Source organism: Biomphalaria glabrata, chromosome 8, assembly GCF_947242115.1.
Source record: "Biomphalaria glabrata chromosome 8, xgBioGlab47.1, whole genome shotgun sequence".
In the NCBI taxonomy this organism is placed as follows: Eukaryota; Metazoa; Mollusca; class Gastropoda; family Planorbidae; genus Biomphalaria; species Biomphalaria glabrata.
In genome coordinates, this window is record NC_074718.1 from 27,446,724 (window position 1) to 27,463,403 (window position 16,680).

A 16,680-nucleotide genomic window follows, 5' to 3' on the forward strand; every position below is an offset into this window, starting at 1 on the left:
GAACCAGGGAGCCTACAAAGCATGACATGGCTTGAGTTCCTGCTCTGCTTTTCTACGTAACACCTTTTCTTTCCCCACCCAAAATGTCTGTCTCTAATAGTTCGTTTTCTTAAAACCAACAGATGATAGGGTTAGATCTGGATCAAATTATCGGGCTTAGCCAGTGAGTTGAGGCTAGTTATACATTGAGTGGATAGCAATCCCTCTATCTGATGGTTGACTTTGAACGCCACTTTAGGCATCGTTCTCTTAAGTCCTGCCCTGTCTCACTTCTCGTCCCAGGCGTCCTTAGTTTGCAGGGCTTTCTTTGAGCCTTTCAGTCAAAACTCAACATGGATAAGGAAGCGAAACATTTGTAGTGGAAGTCCTACCAATGTCTATTTACTCCCGTTGCATCAAGGTCTCCTGGGAAGGTTGGCACGACCGACCTCATTGATTTTTTTCCATTGGCGCCAAGCGTCTCACCACGCCCCCCCCCTCCCCCCTTTGTTTTTCTTATTGCCTTCATTCCTGGCTGAAGTGGGATGGGCGGGTGGCCTTGTTGTCGTGTGTCCGCCGAGCTTCAGATGTCTGTTTGTAGTTTTTTTGAATTGTAACGAAGCAGATTAGGACAGACATTGATGGAAGAAATATTCAGTTTATACTCCACTTGCTACGTCAATGAAACAAAAATACAACCATGATTATGTATAGAGTGTCTACGTGTACTTAGCAGTCCCTCCAATGCTGGGTTAAAGAACTAGTCAGAAAGAAACACCGTACATTGTAATTAGATGATACTAACGAGGGTCACGTTAACCATCTAGTACGGGAAACTTTTAAAGAACGTTACTGTTGACGTCTGCTAGCGACTCGTTATGCACCTCCTTATCCAGCTCAATTCCCCCCTTCTTTTTTTTTTTTTTTTTGGAAAAAGGGGGGGGGGCTCTATGTAAACTAGAAACAACCTTGGAAATTTCAGTTTTTATGTTTACATTTAAATATATATTGATAGATCTTGAAATTGTCACAATTCCTTAGTTTGAAATAATCCCCTTCATATCTAACCAGTTGCTTTCTCTTGTCTTTTTCCCACTACTGCTCATTCATTCAAAGTAACAGAAGTTCAATTCATTTAAAAGTATTTAGTGTGCAGTGGTGTCTATTCAAAAGTTCAGAGGAAAACAGCACCCCCTCCCTCGTAAAACCTAGATGTTTTTAAAGGTTTCAACACTTGAGAATATGTCATATCTGCGTGTTGTCTGCCTGGCTGTTGGTACATAATGCTGACCTCATCATCCTGACTTATTTCTAGCATTGGTATGGGCTCAACCTACCACCGTACATGTGTCACTCTCCTTTTTTCAACCCCTCCTTCTGTTTTTTTTTTCTCCTTCTGTTTAGCTCTTAAGGCGATTAGTTGTAATGGAGAATGGAGCTGCTGGTCTTACTCATTGATCTGTTTCTGGTGTATACGACATGAAACAGCAACGAAAAAAAAAAAGGGGGGGGGGAAGTGGATTTTGTTGGATGTGGATGGATTCATATCGTGAGAACTCTCGTGATGGAAACAAGAGAGTCCAGGTTTTTTTTTTTGGGGGGGGGGGGGGGGCGAGAGAGTGGATTGATAGCATGATTTATAAAACTTGTGTAAGGGGACACGGGAGAGATATGTGTGCTGGCACGAGTCTTGGCGAAACCCTTTTGTCAGCTTAATTCCTGCTTTCACAGATCTTGGCGTCAATGTCCGCATTTATTAGGAAGAGGTTCACATACTGAGATAAACATTGAGCCAACCACGACACATGCCACTCAATGCGTAACAAAGAACTAGCCATACTTTGGTTTTAGTTCGATATATCCTTTTTTTTTTTAAGGATTTGTCCTCCTTTTTGTTTGTTAACTCCTGTGGCGTAGCTAGGGAGGAGGGATTTGAAACTTCCCCGGGCCCCCAGCTACGTCACTGGCTAACTCTATCCCATCTCAAGTGCTTTCTTCATTAAGGCTATTTACAAATCAAGTGTATACTGTATCTGCACACAAAGGCATTGAGTTAATGACAAAAATGTCTTCATGTGTACCTTTGAAACGGCTCATAGTAGTCATGTCTTCTGATGCTTTTAACTCCTCAAGGGCATCATGGTGTTTTTTTTTTTGTCCAATGTAAACAAGTACACAAAGGGAAGAGGGAAGGGCAGCAGGTATGGCAGAGATTGTAAACAGTGCAGCGCACGGCACACGTCACCAAAATAGGCCGTAGTACTAGTACAGCGTGTTGTCTCAATCTCGACACTCCCCTAGTGACCTGAACTGTTGTGGTGTGGACATGCATGGAGTGCAGTGGGAAGCTAGTGTACAGATGGAACTACCCTCCCCTTTCTTCCCCATTGAAACACAAAATTAGTTACAACAGACGCGTTGAAAAAAAAAGCGTCTGATAAAAATCTTGTTTCCATTTTGTGTCTTGCTTTCACGCGTTCCAAGCTTCCCCTTAAACGTCCCCTACTCCTCACCTTCTTCTTTGTGTTTCCAAACTAGCTTGGGTCTAGAGCTCACTCACACTTTGGCATAGAATGGGATAACAAAAAATTCGACGAGCATTTAAAAAAAAGGGGGGTGGGGGAAACCTGCAATTAGCATAAAGTGTTTAGCCTTGTTTCCAACTGTTGTCGTTCGTGTGAGCCCCGTAGATGGGAGATAATCCCAGCCAGGTAAACATGGCCAGTCACTTTGTTTTTGCGAAGCGTTTCAATAACTGCTAGGATGTTCTCAGCGACATACTCTTGACATCTACACACAGTAGACAGCCGTTGTCTTTGTTGACCTTTCTTGAAATGCCTTTTTTAAAATTGATTTTTTTTAAGTCAGGAGAAATACATCTCATTACCCATCTTTACATCAGCTGTTAATCTTTTTTTTTTTATCACCTCTCCATCCCCGCCCGTGTCAGTCATGTTTTACATAATAAGAGTATTGGAGTACACAGGGTCTAGATTGTAACACAAGACCCCGTCTAGTGATTAAGTCGTAAGGGGGAGGGTTTCAATTATTTATTGCTTAATTTTTTTTTTCATGGTTCTCTAGCCCGCATGACCTTTTTGCCACATTGCTGTTTTCGCTCTGCTTTATCACCCCCCCCCCACCCACCACAGTACAGAGCCCAATTAAAGTTTCATCCTTTGTTTTTTTTCCTGTTAAATTCACATTATTCCCAAATAGAGTCAGTGGAGTGTACTTATGATGTTGTTCAAAGTGCTTGATGAAGCAGTTTATCTATCTATCTTTCTATCTATCTATCTATCTATCTATCTATCTATCTATCTATCTATCTATCTATCTATCTATCTATCTATCTATCTATCTATCTATCTATCTATCTATCTATCTATCTGTCTGTCTGTCTGTCTGTCTGTCTGTCTGTCTAGTTAGGTGTAGTGTAGTGAAGAGCATTGGAAGTTACAAACAAGTTTATGAGCTTGCGTTTTGTTTGTTTTATTTTTAGGGCACCTGACAGTCAAGGATGAGCCCACCCCCGCAGCACAAGAAGACCTGGTGGCCTTCAAGGCTGAGAGCGCCCAGGCTTCGGCCGAGGCCAAGCAGGAGCGATCTCCTGCGGTACAGACAACGTCTAAAGATGAGGAGATAGTGAAACCGGAGCCCTGCCTGACACTGGAGGTGACAGAAAAAGATGCTCCCGTAGATAGCAGTAAATGTATTGTTGGCAGGAAGTCTGGGAAGAGTGTTGGCAAAACTATTGGAGACTCGGATGAGTAAGTGATTTTTTTTTACCCCACCCTTTACAATTAAAAACAAGTCATGAAGTAAGTTGATGTCCAAAAGGTGTGCGTGTGCGTGCCTGCGAGAATTTGTTGGGAGAGTATGTCTTAGAAAAATGAGATGAACAGAAAGAGATAAGTGATTTTTAAAAGCCCGTTTTTTGTTCTTTTTTGTAGCGAATTCAAGATGTATTTAAAACATTGGTCAATAATTTAAACAAGTATTGGTTCCCTAATTTAAATAAAAAAGTTGTTTGAAAGGGCAATAATTTTAGTATTCAAATTAGTTCTTGTATATTGAGTGCAGGGTGTCACTTAATATGTTACTTAATGCAGTCTAGGTAGATGGACAATATTTCTTCTTGTTGTATGTCCGTCTAACTCACTGAAAACCTAGAAACTCCCTTTAATTAATTTGGTTGCGTTGAGAAACTGTTTGACAAGGAATGTCTAGCTGTACAAAACAGCAAGCCAAACGAAAATGACCTCAAAGATTCAGATGATCTTGATAGGAGTCATTCATAGTTTTTAGAATCCAATTGTTCTTTTAATCATCTGCTTCACAATCAGTATGCACCCTTCTTCTGTATTTATTCTCTGTTCAGTATTTCTTTTTGGTTGTTTCTTTATCCGTTTGCACGAAGCTAATCATTGTAAACATTGTTGAAGTCGCTGCTATAAGTCTCATATAACGTTTCGTCTCTATTGCCCTCGGATGTCCTCGGTCCCTGTTCCAGTTGGAGGAGGAATGAGCTGTTAGCGCGCCAGTCGTGGGGATTCATAATATACAGACATTCTGGATTTCGTGCTTAAACACAATTCGTAGCAAATGAGATCAGGAGAAACTCGCCTGTTTCATGGAGCTGCCCAGTTCTTGGTGTTTGAGTTTTAATGAATGTAATTGTAGTTAAAATCTCAAATCCGGAAGCGATGCCGAGGGTCAAAGGTTATGCGCAGCCACTGTTGGTCTTGGTTCGGCCCACGCAGTGCAAACTTGCGATTATCTGTGTTCCCCCCCCCCCTTTTCCAGAAGGACGTGGGTGTCGATGACGTAAGGGCTGTGACGTAAACAGTAAAAATGACGTTGAGGGAGAGAGACTCAGAGAGAGAGAGAGACTCAGAAAGAGAGAGAGGGAGAGAATCAGAAAGAGAGAGAGAGAGAGAGACTCAGGGAGAGACAGGAGAGACAGACTCAGAAAGAGAGAGAGAGAGAGAGAGAGAAAGACTCAGAAAGAGAGAGAGAGACTCGGAGAGAGAGAGAGAAAGAGAGAGCTGTCAAAGCGATGTACGTTTGCAAAGATGAAACGAAATGTCACAAACTTGACAAAACTAGTCCGCTAACATTAAGTTGCTGGCTGGTTGGATGCTAGTAGTTTGTTTGTTTGCGTTCTGTATTAGTTTTTCATTTGTTTCTTTTTTACAATTGTTTATCCCTCCTCCCTTCAAAAAAAAAAAAAAATAGCATACACTCTTTTTTTTTTTTAATCACTGTATAAATCAGCCATTTGACATAATGGCCGCTGCTGGCTGCCAATCTTGCCATTGCTTTGTCCGGTGATAAAATAGCTCTAAAACGCTTTAGCACAGGCATGGCAGCTGTTCCATAGCCGTTCACAACTGTTTCCTTGAGGTAGGACTACATAGATAGTAGTTTCTGTTGAAAACAACCACCACGACTTTCTGTTCCATACTTGTTGGGGCATCGAGAAGCGTCAGTTCCGAGTAGTGTATGATTCTTTAGAAGTCAAGGAAAACCTTATCACCTTATCAGGCTCATAATTAAATCTTGCGATTTTTTTCCCATATCAGTAAACTAAGGTTGCCCTACTTTTTATATCGCCAATCCAATGTCTAATTTTTTTACAATTAATTTATCAAAATTGAAATTCATTACTTAAAAAAACAAAACAAAAAACTGCATAGATTAGATCGAAACTCTGGGTTAGGGTTTACAACCTGCCCCCTTCTTTCTTAGTGTCATCTAGGCGGTGTATGTTGGGACGTAGGGTCACAGCGCCCCGCTCAGGAAACTCCCGTTTCCCCTCCTGTTAAATGTCTTGACTCGGCTTGTGTCTACAAGGATCCACAAATAAAGATTAACTTAACCACAGTGTGTGTGGTTGTGTGTGTAAAAAAAAAGAGGGGGGAGGGGGTTAAGCAGTCCTGTTTTATGACCCACTATCACGGAAGTCCTCGGGGTGATTGTGTAAAGAAAGAAAAAAGGGGGAGGGGGTGGAAATAGCCCACCACTCTGATAAACAGAGGCACTAAACATTCATCATCTACATAGGAGGACATTGAGTATTTAATTTGTCTGTGCCCTCTTAGACACACTGCATGAACTACAAGGCAGTGGACTAGATTGATCATGTGACCTCAAAGACGTGTGATATGAGATAGTGCTGTGCTGACAGTCTGGTGCCTGTGTGTGTGAGAGTAGTTCTGGAAGTGATGACTTAACACATAGTTGTGTACAGAGCAGAACTGAGAGCTGACTCGTTCCTCCACTTTCCTCCCACCCACCTGTACACACTTGGGTTGATATAAGTAGACTGAGCGCTACAATCGTAATGAAGAAAAAAAAAGTTAACCCCAACTAGATCTATGTGAAACACTTAGAATTAGATCTGTAACGTCTTAAGAGATAGAGAGAATCTGGATGTAAAAAAAGGAGGACGGTGGAAATGAATTCGGCGTCATCGTTAACTAGAGAAAAAATGTCTTTCCAAAATAAAAATAAATTCATCCTTAGAATGTACATGTCGCGCGGTCACACACACACACACATGATCCAAGGAGCTGCATGTCATAAGCCAGGCTGGAAGTCCTTCAGAAATAGAAACACTTATCCCAAAATGTTCAGTAGTCAATTAAGCTTCCCACCCATTTTCGGTTTAGTTCATGCTCATTCCCCTTTTCCCTGTTTACATATCAAATAAAAGAAAAAATCCAACAGTATGTAGGGGCAAAGAGGACCACAGTGGTTTTTGTTCAGAGCTTATTAGAAAATGTCTTTATTCTTCCATGGACAGTGCATTCCCTGTATCGCCTTACAGGCCGACACGTGCACATAAATACACTCAAGTACAAGTATAAGTAACACTAAATGAGATCAGTTTAAAAGTGATCACTATAAATGTACCTTTATATTCCATTCACTTAAGTAAGCGCTTGTACAAAGAAGTCAAGACGTATGCACCTAGAGTTTCTTTTCAATTTTTTTTTTTTTTGTACGTTTTCAAGAAGAGCTCCAAAAGTCAAGCAAAGTCTCGGTTATTCTAATTATTATTTTAAAGTAGAGCTCCAAAAGTCAAGCAAAGTCTCGGTTATTCTAATTATTATTTTAAAGTAGAGCTCCAAAAGTCAAGCAAAGTCTCGGTTATTCTAATTATTATTTTAAAGTAGAGCTCCAAAAGTCAAGCAAGGTCTCAGTTATTATAATTATTATTTTCACGTTACTATAAGCTCCAGAGTTCATGAAAAATAGCCGTATCATTAGGTTAAGGACTCAAGGTCACGTAGGTCTACTTAATAGAGGAACGTACGGGGTGGGGAGGGTGAGAGATAACGCACCTTATGTATTTTGCTCTATATGCGATTTTATACTGATGTGACGTATATACAGCCACTATAGCCAGGCCTTCTGAATAACACCTTGATGTAGACACGTGAACTGTTAGCAGGCAGCTAGAAATAGTATTTAACGTTTGGTGTCGGGTTCCTGAAATCAGACTGCATGACCATGGAGTCATTGGCCGGGCACTAGGGTGATTTCATGGACTCAATGACACCCCCCCCCCCCAATTCTCCCATCTCACAAATCCTTTTTTGAAAGTATCTTCTTCTTTGAAAGAGTTAAAGTACATGCTATTTGTGTGATATACTCCTAAATGGTGGTAGAAATTAATATCACCTATATTACACTGTGATGGAGAGTTATCTACATCCAGTCGAATCCAGGCAATCGGGCGCCAGCCATTTATTTGGACTGACCCAAGCGATTGCGTCCCTCTCCAGGCAATGTTTATTTTCTATCCTATATCTTGCCTTAACTGCAAACGGAGTACTTTTAGGCAATGTCTTCCTTTAGTACTGAAAGTAGAGACATGCATTTTCTGTTCATTTTCACGATCTGGTTTTTCTAGTGTACGTTTCATTCTATTTCCTTGCACTGTGGTAAGTCCAGTTACATTGACCACTCTGTTAGATGGACACGCTGGTGGACACAATGACTGTGTCCGCACAATGAGTCCCCTTCCCATCTTCGTGTTCCCGTGGCTATTCCGCCCTGTTTACTGCCCCGTGTTGATTGTGTTAGCTAATAGTTCACTGAGCACTACTAAGACAGCACTAGACTGTTGCAGTTTTGTGGGCGGGAGCATATTGATCCACTTAAATACCAGTTAGTCCACTTGTCATTGGTTTGCATTATTTTAAAGCCCAAAAGAAATGAGTCGGATGGGACAGGTCTTTACAAAAAGTGGGGACAAAAGGTCTAGAGGCGTGGTGGTAATTGTTCATTGGGAATGACATATCATTTATTTGCTTCTATCTAGGGGAAAAAAAAGAAATTTTAAATACTAAACTAAATTGACATTAGCCGACTATTTATATAGTTTTTAATTGAATATAGGAAATTGTTGAGGTAAAAAAAATTGAGGCGATAGGGAGACGGTTGCGTTATTAGCACCAACAGCATCCCACTAGATTTAGCTTTTGTCTTAATTAGATCCATAATTTAGCAGCAGCCCGGCTCCCCTGAATGACGCAGCTCATTGTGCAGTTTAGAACGAAAACAAAAACTGAATTGGCCCCTGAAGTTAGCGAACAAGCCGTTGCACCGCACTGCCCGCGAGACACCCCGCGACTCCTCCTCTCTCCAGCTGGTTTACACTCCAACGTTCACCCATACTACCAGCAACCAAAACATTCCAACTCGGGACCTGCGCTGTTATTGAAGTGGTGTAGGCTTAAACCTCTTTTTTGTTTTCAGTTTGATTTTTGAAAACGCTTGTTCATGGATTTACTATTCTTAGTGATTCGCATGAATTTCCTGTTGCTTTTAGTGCTATAAGATGTGTATATAGATCTATGTGGGCCTACAGATTATTTCGAGCGATGAGGATTATTATTGTTTCCAGTATGTTGAGGGTGTTGCATTAAGGAGACTATTGCATCTCGATTAGATCTGGATAGAGCTGTCGTAATTAATAAGCATAGGTTATAGATAAGTTGTTTTTAGTTCGGAAGTTGCTTTTTTGTGTTGCGAATACTGTATTAATAGTATTACGATGGCACCCCCACTTTTCATTTATTTATTTATATATTTTTTAAAAATAGTTCATTAAAGACATGGTAAATGATAGAGTAGACATATATATATATATATATATATATATATATATATATATATATATATATATATATATATATCATTTTATGAGTAATATCAATGTAGGCTTAAGATTGGTGGAACTAATCTTTTGATTCAAAATTCTGTTTCTTCTTAAAAATGAGCCTAATTATAGAAATGTATCGAGTGATGATGTCACCATTGCTAACGTTTCTCAACATTGTGCTGCCTCCCCCCACCCTAAACTAACAAGTAATGACACTATTTTCAAGTAGGTTTTGACCATTTGACTTATTGATCAAACCTCCTCCCCCACTCCCTTTTTTTCTTTCTTCCGATTACTTTGTACTAATTCTGTGGACGGAGGGTAATCCCCTTGCTCCATTGTGAGAATAAACAGTGTCGCTTTCTTTCTCGCGTCCCGTTTGTACACCGCCCAAGTGACATTGTAATGAACAATTCTTGATTCAAAATGTCTGTTTCTTTAATTAAGTCACGTTATTTCAAATGATTGTTGTATTTAAAGAAAAACTTTCACAGCGAATTAGAAAAGTATTGCGAATTAGAAAAGTATTTTGTGTGACTCAATGGCTGGTACCATTTACTACAGCATGTTAGCTTTATGTAAGTATCTAGATGTAATATTCCGAGAAAAGAATGAGTCTGTTTCTGACCATAAAGTACTGTGTGCCCTACATAGATGTCATGTATTTGATGTACGCCTGAGTGTCTACATCTCCACAATATCCCATGTAGTATTCTCGCTACACGACTCTAAATGTACAAGATTGTATTGTGTCCTGATGTCTAGCCCAGACTTATGTTGCTTAAATCGAAATAATAAAACAAACATTTCTAATAATGTCCAAATAAAAAAGGGACATTTTTTCCGGAAGGGGGGTGGGGTGATTATCAGTTACTTTGGTAATAATTCGTACGAACAAATATTTGGAATGCTTGATACTTGCTAAGTTATAGGTAATAAAAAGTAGAAAAGTAATTCCCATTTTCCTATAGCCAAAGTCTTCATAAGTAGCGTGCATTACTATCTAACCATTTCTGACCTATGTCTAGCAGCACCTAACAGAACTGTTGATGAATACTGATTTAAACCAGCTAATTCTGCTTGTTATTGTTCAAACCCTGTAGAAGCTGGGTGGGTGCTAACGATTATGTGTTGATCAGGCTTAGCTGGTGTGGGGAAGCCCCCTGGACAGGAGAGGCGCTATTAAGTACCCCCTGACTTGATCCGGTCTAACTGATGGCTTCTAAGAGGAGGTCTAGAATTGCATGGGTAGACAACTCTCGCTCACATTGCTTACAAAAGTCACGAACTTAGCCCCTTAAAAAAAAACCCATCTCAATACTTGCCACTGCGCTCGACACTTACTTAAGGTAAAAATAAAAAGAGGGGTGGGGGAGGAGTGATTGGGAAGCAGACATGAAATGTAGTCCTTGGTACTTCAAAGGTTTATCAAGTAGATTTACATGTCATATTTCCTGGACCATGGAACCGATGGATAACATTCTACTCAGAGGCCATTTTGACTTCATCTTTGGTTAAGGCCCAGTACTAATTTTTGTTTCTTCTGTATGGCCATTTATAGAGCATTCCTTTTGTTTTATTTAGGTGTATATATATATATATATATTTGTGCAGGATCTTCTAGGATTAATATTGAACGTGTCTTTGTCCCCCTTCACTCACTCTCTTGAATATGTCAATCATCTGTCTGGAGGGCCATCTGTCTGTGTCTTCCTGGGAATATTTTCGCCTATATAAAATGTTTGGAGTTTCGTCCCATCTCTCTCTCTCTCTCTCTCTCTCTCTCTCTCTCTCTCTGAATAGACTTGTAGGTTACTTGGGCACTGTTGGAAAAGGGAGGTAACAAATTATCAAGGGTGAATACTATGCATTCAAATTTGTCCATTTTATGTTCGTTAATTGATGATGAGATGGAAGGGGATGTCCTGACTGCTGGATGTTTCTCTCATTAGTCACGGTTCTAATGTTACATCATACAGGTCTGCTTTCTGTTCTAGACACTGGAATGTTTCAAAGACCCACCACTAAAACATTACGTCTCAGCCGTGTCATAGACTTGCTACAGTTTCGTGTCTTGTTTTGAGATTCAGTCATTAGAGATCAGCAGTCACGTTCCCTTACAATGTGTCTACAGATCTCCTCTGTCTCTATCCTGTGTACACTATACATATTTTGTACGACTTAGTCATATGAGTTGTTTTTCCATATCTAGTCTTGTGTTATTTTCTAAACCCACTCCACTCTCTCGTTGATTTACATTGAATGACAGAAAAACCTGTTGGTGACTACATCCAATTATCTTCATTTTTTCAATGAATACACCAAACGTGTATTGTAAAATCTGGTCAACAATTCTACTTCCAGTGTGAATCATGACTAATGAAGAAGTTGTAACTGTGCGTGAAAATGATGGCAGGTTACTCGGTTTGCTGCTGTCATAATGCAAGACACATTTCTCCATTACATTCTGACTCATTAGGCTGAAATAGCATTCTACCATGAATTCACCATTGTCCCAGAACACATTGAATGGAGGAATTTGCTCTAAAATAATATTTGTTTCGGCTGGTAAAGCATGCCATGATTTGTTTTGTTTTATTGCTGTATGAATGTACCTTGTATAAAAAACAACAAAAAACTTCCCCTCTTCTCTTTCCCCCCACCTTGAGTTTTCTTTTGATCAGAAGTTTAAGGCCAAGCTTTAATCGTCTCTAAATTCGTTGTAGATGTTGATTAAATATTGAACACTGACAATGGTCACAGCTGCTGTCGATGCCCTCGCCTCACAACTAGACCACACCGGTTCTTGGTTGGTCTTCCCTTACCATTAGAGTTTTGTTTTATTCATACTTTGATCACCTGCCAGCTGGCTTTTAAAAGCTGTGAATTGAAGTGCCTTAAACAATGATGGATATAGGACATGATCAACAGTGACTGCTTGGGGACTATGTCCATCTTTAGACCGTACGCTGTATGTCTTGTATTTAGCAGTCATTGGACTCTTTTTATTTCATTCATAACTTTCCGTTGTAAAGAGTTTTCGATGTGTTTTATTTTTTTTTGAAGCCCTTTGAACCTTTTTTTTTTGCTCGAGCGATATAAATCAAATAATAATAATGATAATTGTATATATTGCTCTTACTTTTATATCAACAGTGTCAGTCACTCATTGTTGATAACATTTTATGGTTCTTTATTGTTTGGCATAAGACCAAGTAGAGATCTGTGTTTCTGTAGTGTATGTCATGTTCTCTTTCCAGCACATAGATATATGACGTAGAAATCACGTTGGCTATATTTTGTCTTTGCCGACACTCAACAAACATCTGCTAGCAGCTAGCTATTGTCATACAGTGCTTGTAGGTAGACTACAACTGGCTGGTTGGCCCCGCGTGATGACGCTAAATTATCGTGATTTTTAATTGCACGTTCGCCGGAGTTAGCTGATGTTTGGAGTGTGTGGCATTTCTGAGAGGTAGCATAGATTGCACGTCGTCTCACGCGCGCCAAGACGTCTCACTTAGTGGTACAAACGTGGCCACAGCGTTGACGGATGATGCGATTGTCACAGAAATAAAAAGAAAAAAAAACCTTCTAGAAGGATTAACTTCGTGTCTCGTGCAGTGTTTCATCATGGCGCTTCAGGCTGGCGTTTGTGCTTTATCTCTCCGTGTTTTTCTGTGTATCCGCATTGACAATCTGGGATATTTAGATCTGATTAGGGTCAAAATCATCAGGATCACTTAAGTGTATGGTTTAATATTTATAGACATTGTGTTTCGGTGAGTTTTATATATGGTTTGAAATGTGTCATGAATAGCAGAGTCTAATAATTAAAGAGCCTAACTGATGCACTAATTGTACGTGATAGAAGTGTCCTTTGAGGTATGGACAGTTCGTTGGTCTGAACTCCCTCCATACAGGGATTCTTCCACCCTCTTGATCGTGTCCAATAAGAAAATCTTGTTGTTGTCCAGAAAGTTTTTTTCCCCTACTAGAAATGTCATTACTCTTTTATGTCGTTGTAACGTTAAAGTTTTTGGCTAACATATTCATCCTTATGTTCGATGGTACCACAGACTAAATCTGTATGTTCTGTTATCTTCTCGTTACATATATATATATACATATATATATATATAATATTTATAGCGCAGTACATCAACTACATGACAGTATTTCCCCAGTGTCTTGCGTCAGTGCACCATTCTATTAATAGCCTCTTGGCAAATACGCCGTCACAGTTTGTAATGATTGCTTTAAGCTGATTGTCGCATGGCGTCCTAGTGAGGTGGTGGTGGATTTGACCTTTTCAAGTCACTTCCAATTCAGTCATGCCTGGTTTCTAGGGCAGTTCTAACCGGAAGTCTCTCAACTGAACGCAAAACTGTAAATGTTTTTCTTAAGTTGCAAAAAAAGAAAAAACCCAAACCAACAACAATTCGTCAAGTGTATACCGATGAACAATGATGAATTGGCCTATTGATGTTGTTATGTAGACTTACCAAAGGTTATTTGAAAAAAATGAAACGCGTTGGTATCACAGAACAATAACCTCGTTAGAAGCACTCTGTGTATGTGCATCGCGTTTGAAATCTTACACCACTGAGACCTCTAGATCTTGGATATTTCTCTCAACGAATTGGGCCGCATCAATTACCCAGGTTGCGAATACTCAGGCTGCAATTGTGGCTGATTGTTGCATATAACAATCTTTTTACTGTGATGCAGAACATAAACCTTTTTTTTTTGGGGGGGGGGGGGGTGTCTGGGTATGAAGCAGGTTTAGCAGACAGGACATTTGTCTGGAGGTTAAGGGGAGCACTCGCCAAAAGAACTTGAATGACGTATCTTAGCCTACAAAATGTTTCTACAGGTGTAAGTGTAACTGAGGCATGATCTAGATTGTGGCACTACGTAGTGATATAAAAGTGTCCCGTGTCCATCTGCTAGTTCTCTTTTTTATAAACTATTATTCGTTTGGTCAGTTTTGAATTTGTCAATTTTTATCTTGGTAGTTATCTATTATTAGTTTCTGTGACCAATATTTGAAAAGGATGTCAGGTGGCCAACCCAACGGCCCATCTATAAATACTGGAGGGGTTTTCCCCATAATTTACTTCCTTTTTGTTTCCTTCCCTTGTAGTTCAGGCTCAATGGAAACAAACAAATCTCTAGAGCTATCAGTCATGGCGAAGAGTTTTATATTGAAAAGATCCATGCCTTTGACTTTAAAAAAAAAATGGTGAGACTTTGGGGGAAAAAATGAATTCGGATAAACTATTGATCATTCTTTATTTCATAGCTACATATAAGTAGTATATTTTTTGTGTGTGTCTAGGGAGCACAATCAGTCTGAAATAAAGCATACAAAGTCAACACTTCCGGCGTCTGCGTTTTCAAAGAGATAAAATGAGGTGTTGAAACGAATTTTTAGTTTTGGTCTGTCCTGGCGTATGTTCCGTGATGACTGTCTACCACCAAGTTTGTAGCGTATGTTTTGTATCCAATACTGTGTGCACGTTGCGCGCTCCGAACCTGCGCCTCTCTCATTTGTGATGAACATATTTTGATTCACTTGTGCGAAATTTTCCTTTTGATTTAGGTTCAGAATAAATGTCATTCGTGTGACCGAGTTCAAACAAGGAATGTAGCACGATTAGCCCCTCTCCCCAGACTGCACAGTTTAAGCGGATATAGTTCTCTATATACCCAGTGATGACAATGTACAGTATTGTAGGCTATCTACGCTTGGAGTACTGCCAAACATTATGGAAGGAGATTGGTCCTCTTTTACGTAGTTAGTCTGTGTGTGTGTGTGTGTGTGTTACCATGTGCTATTCTTACAATGACATTGGATATGTCTCGGTGTTGTTCAAGACTTGATGCACATAGAGGATTTCATTATGTGATGTTGCTGTGTCAATCCTAAAACCGTATCGCACATTTTGGATATTTTGTTGTGGTTGCTGTTTTTAAACCAAGTGGGCCACCTGTGGTTTGTTATGGTCGAGGGAGAAAGGTATTAAGAGGTGGTCATGAGCGGCTACTTGTACCATCGTCTAAACGGTGGTGGTTTCGGTGGCCGTACGTCCAACCCTCGTGAGAGATCGCCCCTGCACGAGCTCCTGTTCTACGGAGGTAAAACAGATGGTCATTTATCCTCAGGGTCATCGAATGTCTCACCAGACAGCATGTACAGGTATGGACAACCTCGCTCTCTCTTACCTTTTTTTCACCCTCTTTTTCCTATTTTCTTTCTTCTCTTTTGTGTCTCTCCCTCTCACACGGGGATGGGGGGCCTCCAACACTCCCTTCCTAACAATAACAAATATCTGTATTTGGCTTCACCCCTGGTGAGTCTGCGGAGAAACGAGTATAATTAGTTGTAACAGTAGCTAACTAAAAAGTTAATTTAATTTCGCTCTTGGTATGATTAGGAAACGTCGAGACTAAGTCTTCCCCTCTCTCGTTTTAAAAAACAACAACTAGTAGTAATAATGAAGTTATCGATCTTGGCTGAAACTAATGGGCAGAGTATTTATGGTTATCTTTATGTGACTACGTCACTAACCTCTTCCTCTGTCTGTGTTTTTGATCGAAAAGTGACTAGAGGAATACATTATCTCGTGTACGGCTGAGAATGCTCGAGATTGTGTACAGTGAGTACACACGAGAGCTAGCTAATTAAAATGGAGTAGGGGCTGATGTGGAGGCACCCAGAGTCAACACTGACATCCTTTGGTCCTTTGAGATAGAATAGACTTAACTTTAGGTTGAAAGGTCTTGGATTCAAATATTTTTTTTTTTGAAAGTCACACTTGATACCTAGAAGTGTGAGGGTGCACGTCTGTGTGTGGGTATGTCTGCTTTGGTGCGTTCATTCACTAGGCCTTCGCGTGCTCTGTGCGCGGAGGAGTCGTTCTACTTAGGCTTCAAATGTGTTGATATCCTATTGACTAATGATGGAGTTTCTTCCTGAACCTAGATCTACGAGACTCTACGACACTTAAGTGTACCTCAAGAGTTAGTAGTAAAGAATAATGACGTTAAAACGTACTGAAGGCAGGCTCAAAATTGAAACGAGTTACTCGTTAAAGGCGAGGCATGGGCCATTATATTTAGGTAATCATGTAGGTCAGTGCCACGGAGTATCAGAACTTCCCAACATTAGCTTAAAGAAGTATATTTTAAAAATGTAAATAGTTTTTTTTTTAACTACCTATATTTTTATATTTTATTGTTTATTACTCATTCATACTAAAATTGTATGGTATACATTGTCACCAACTTCAATATTAGATTTATATTAACCCTTTAAGTTTAAAAGCTGAAGTTTGGACATTGACTACAGACAAGCCGGAAGCAGACAGATTTTTTGTTTTTTAATACCAGATGAATAACACTTGAAATGCATTAACAGGAAACGTGAGAACATGAAGGCTCGTTTAATGTCATTCAATCTACAGTCATTAAAGATTGATTAGACAACATTGGAGCCTCAAGAACGCTTTCTCGTTTTCTCT

At 39.8% G+C, this 16,680-nt stretch overlaps 1 protein-coding gene across 1 annotated transcript in view; it reads left to right on the forward strand.

The window, feature by feature from the left end:
- Window positions 1–16,680, forward strand: part of LOC106064135 (serine-rich adhesin for platelets-like) — a 77,695-nt gene that overhangs the window by 27,087 nt on the left and 33,928 nt on the right. Inside the window, exon 7 of the mRNA XM_056038903.1 lies at window positions 3,482–3,749. Coding sequence (XP_055894878.1) covers window positions 3,482–3,749 — 268 coding nt within the window. The remainder of the gene's footprint in view (window positions 1–3,481; window positions 3,750–16,680) is intronic.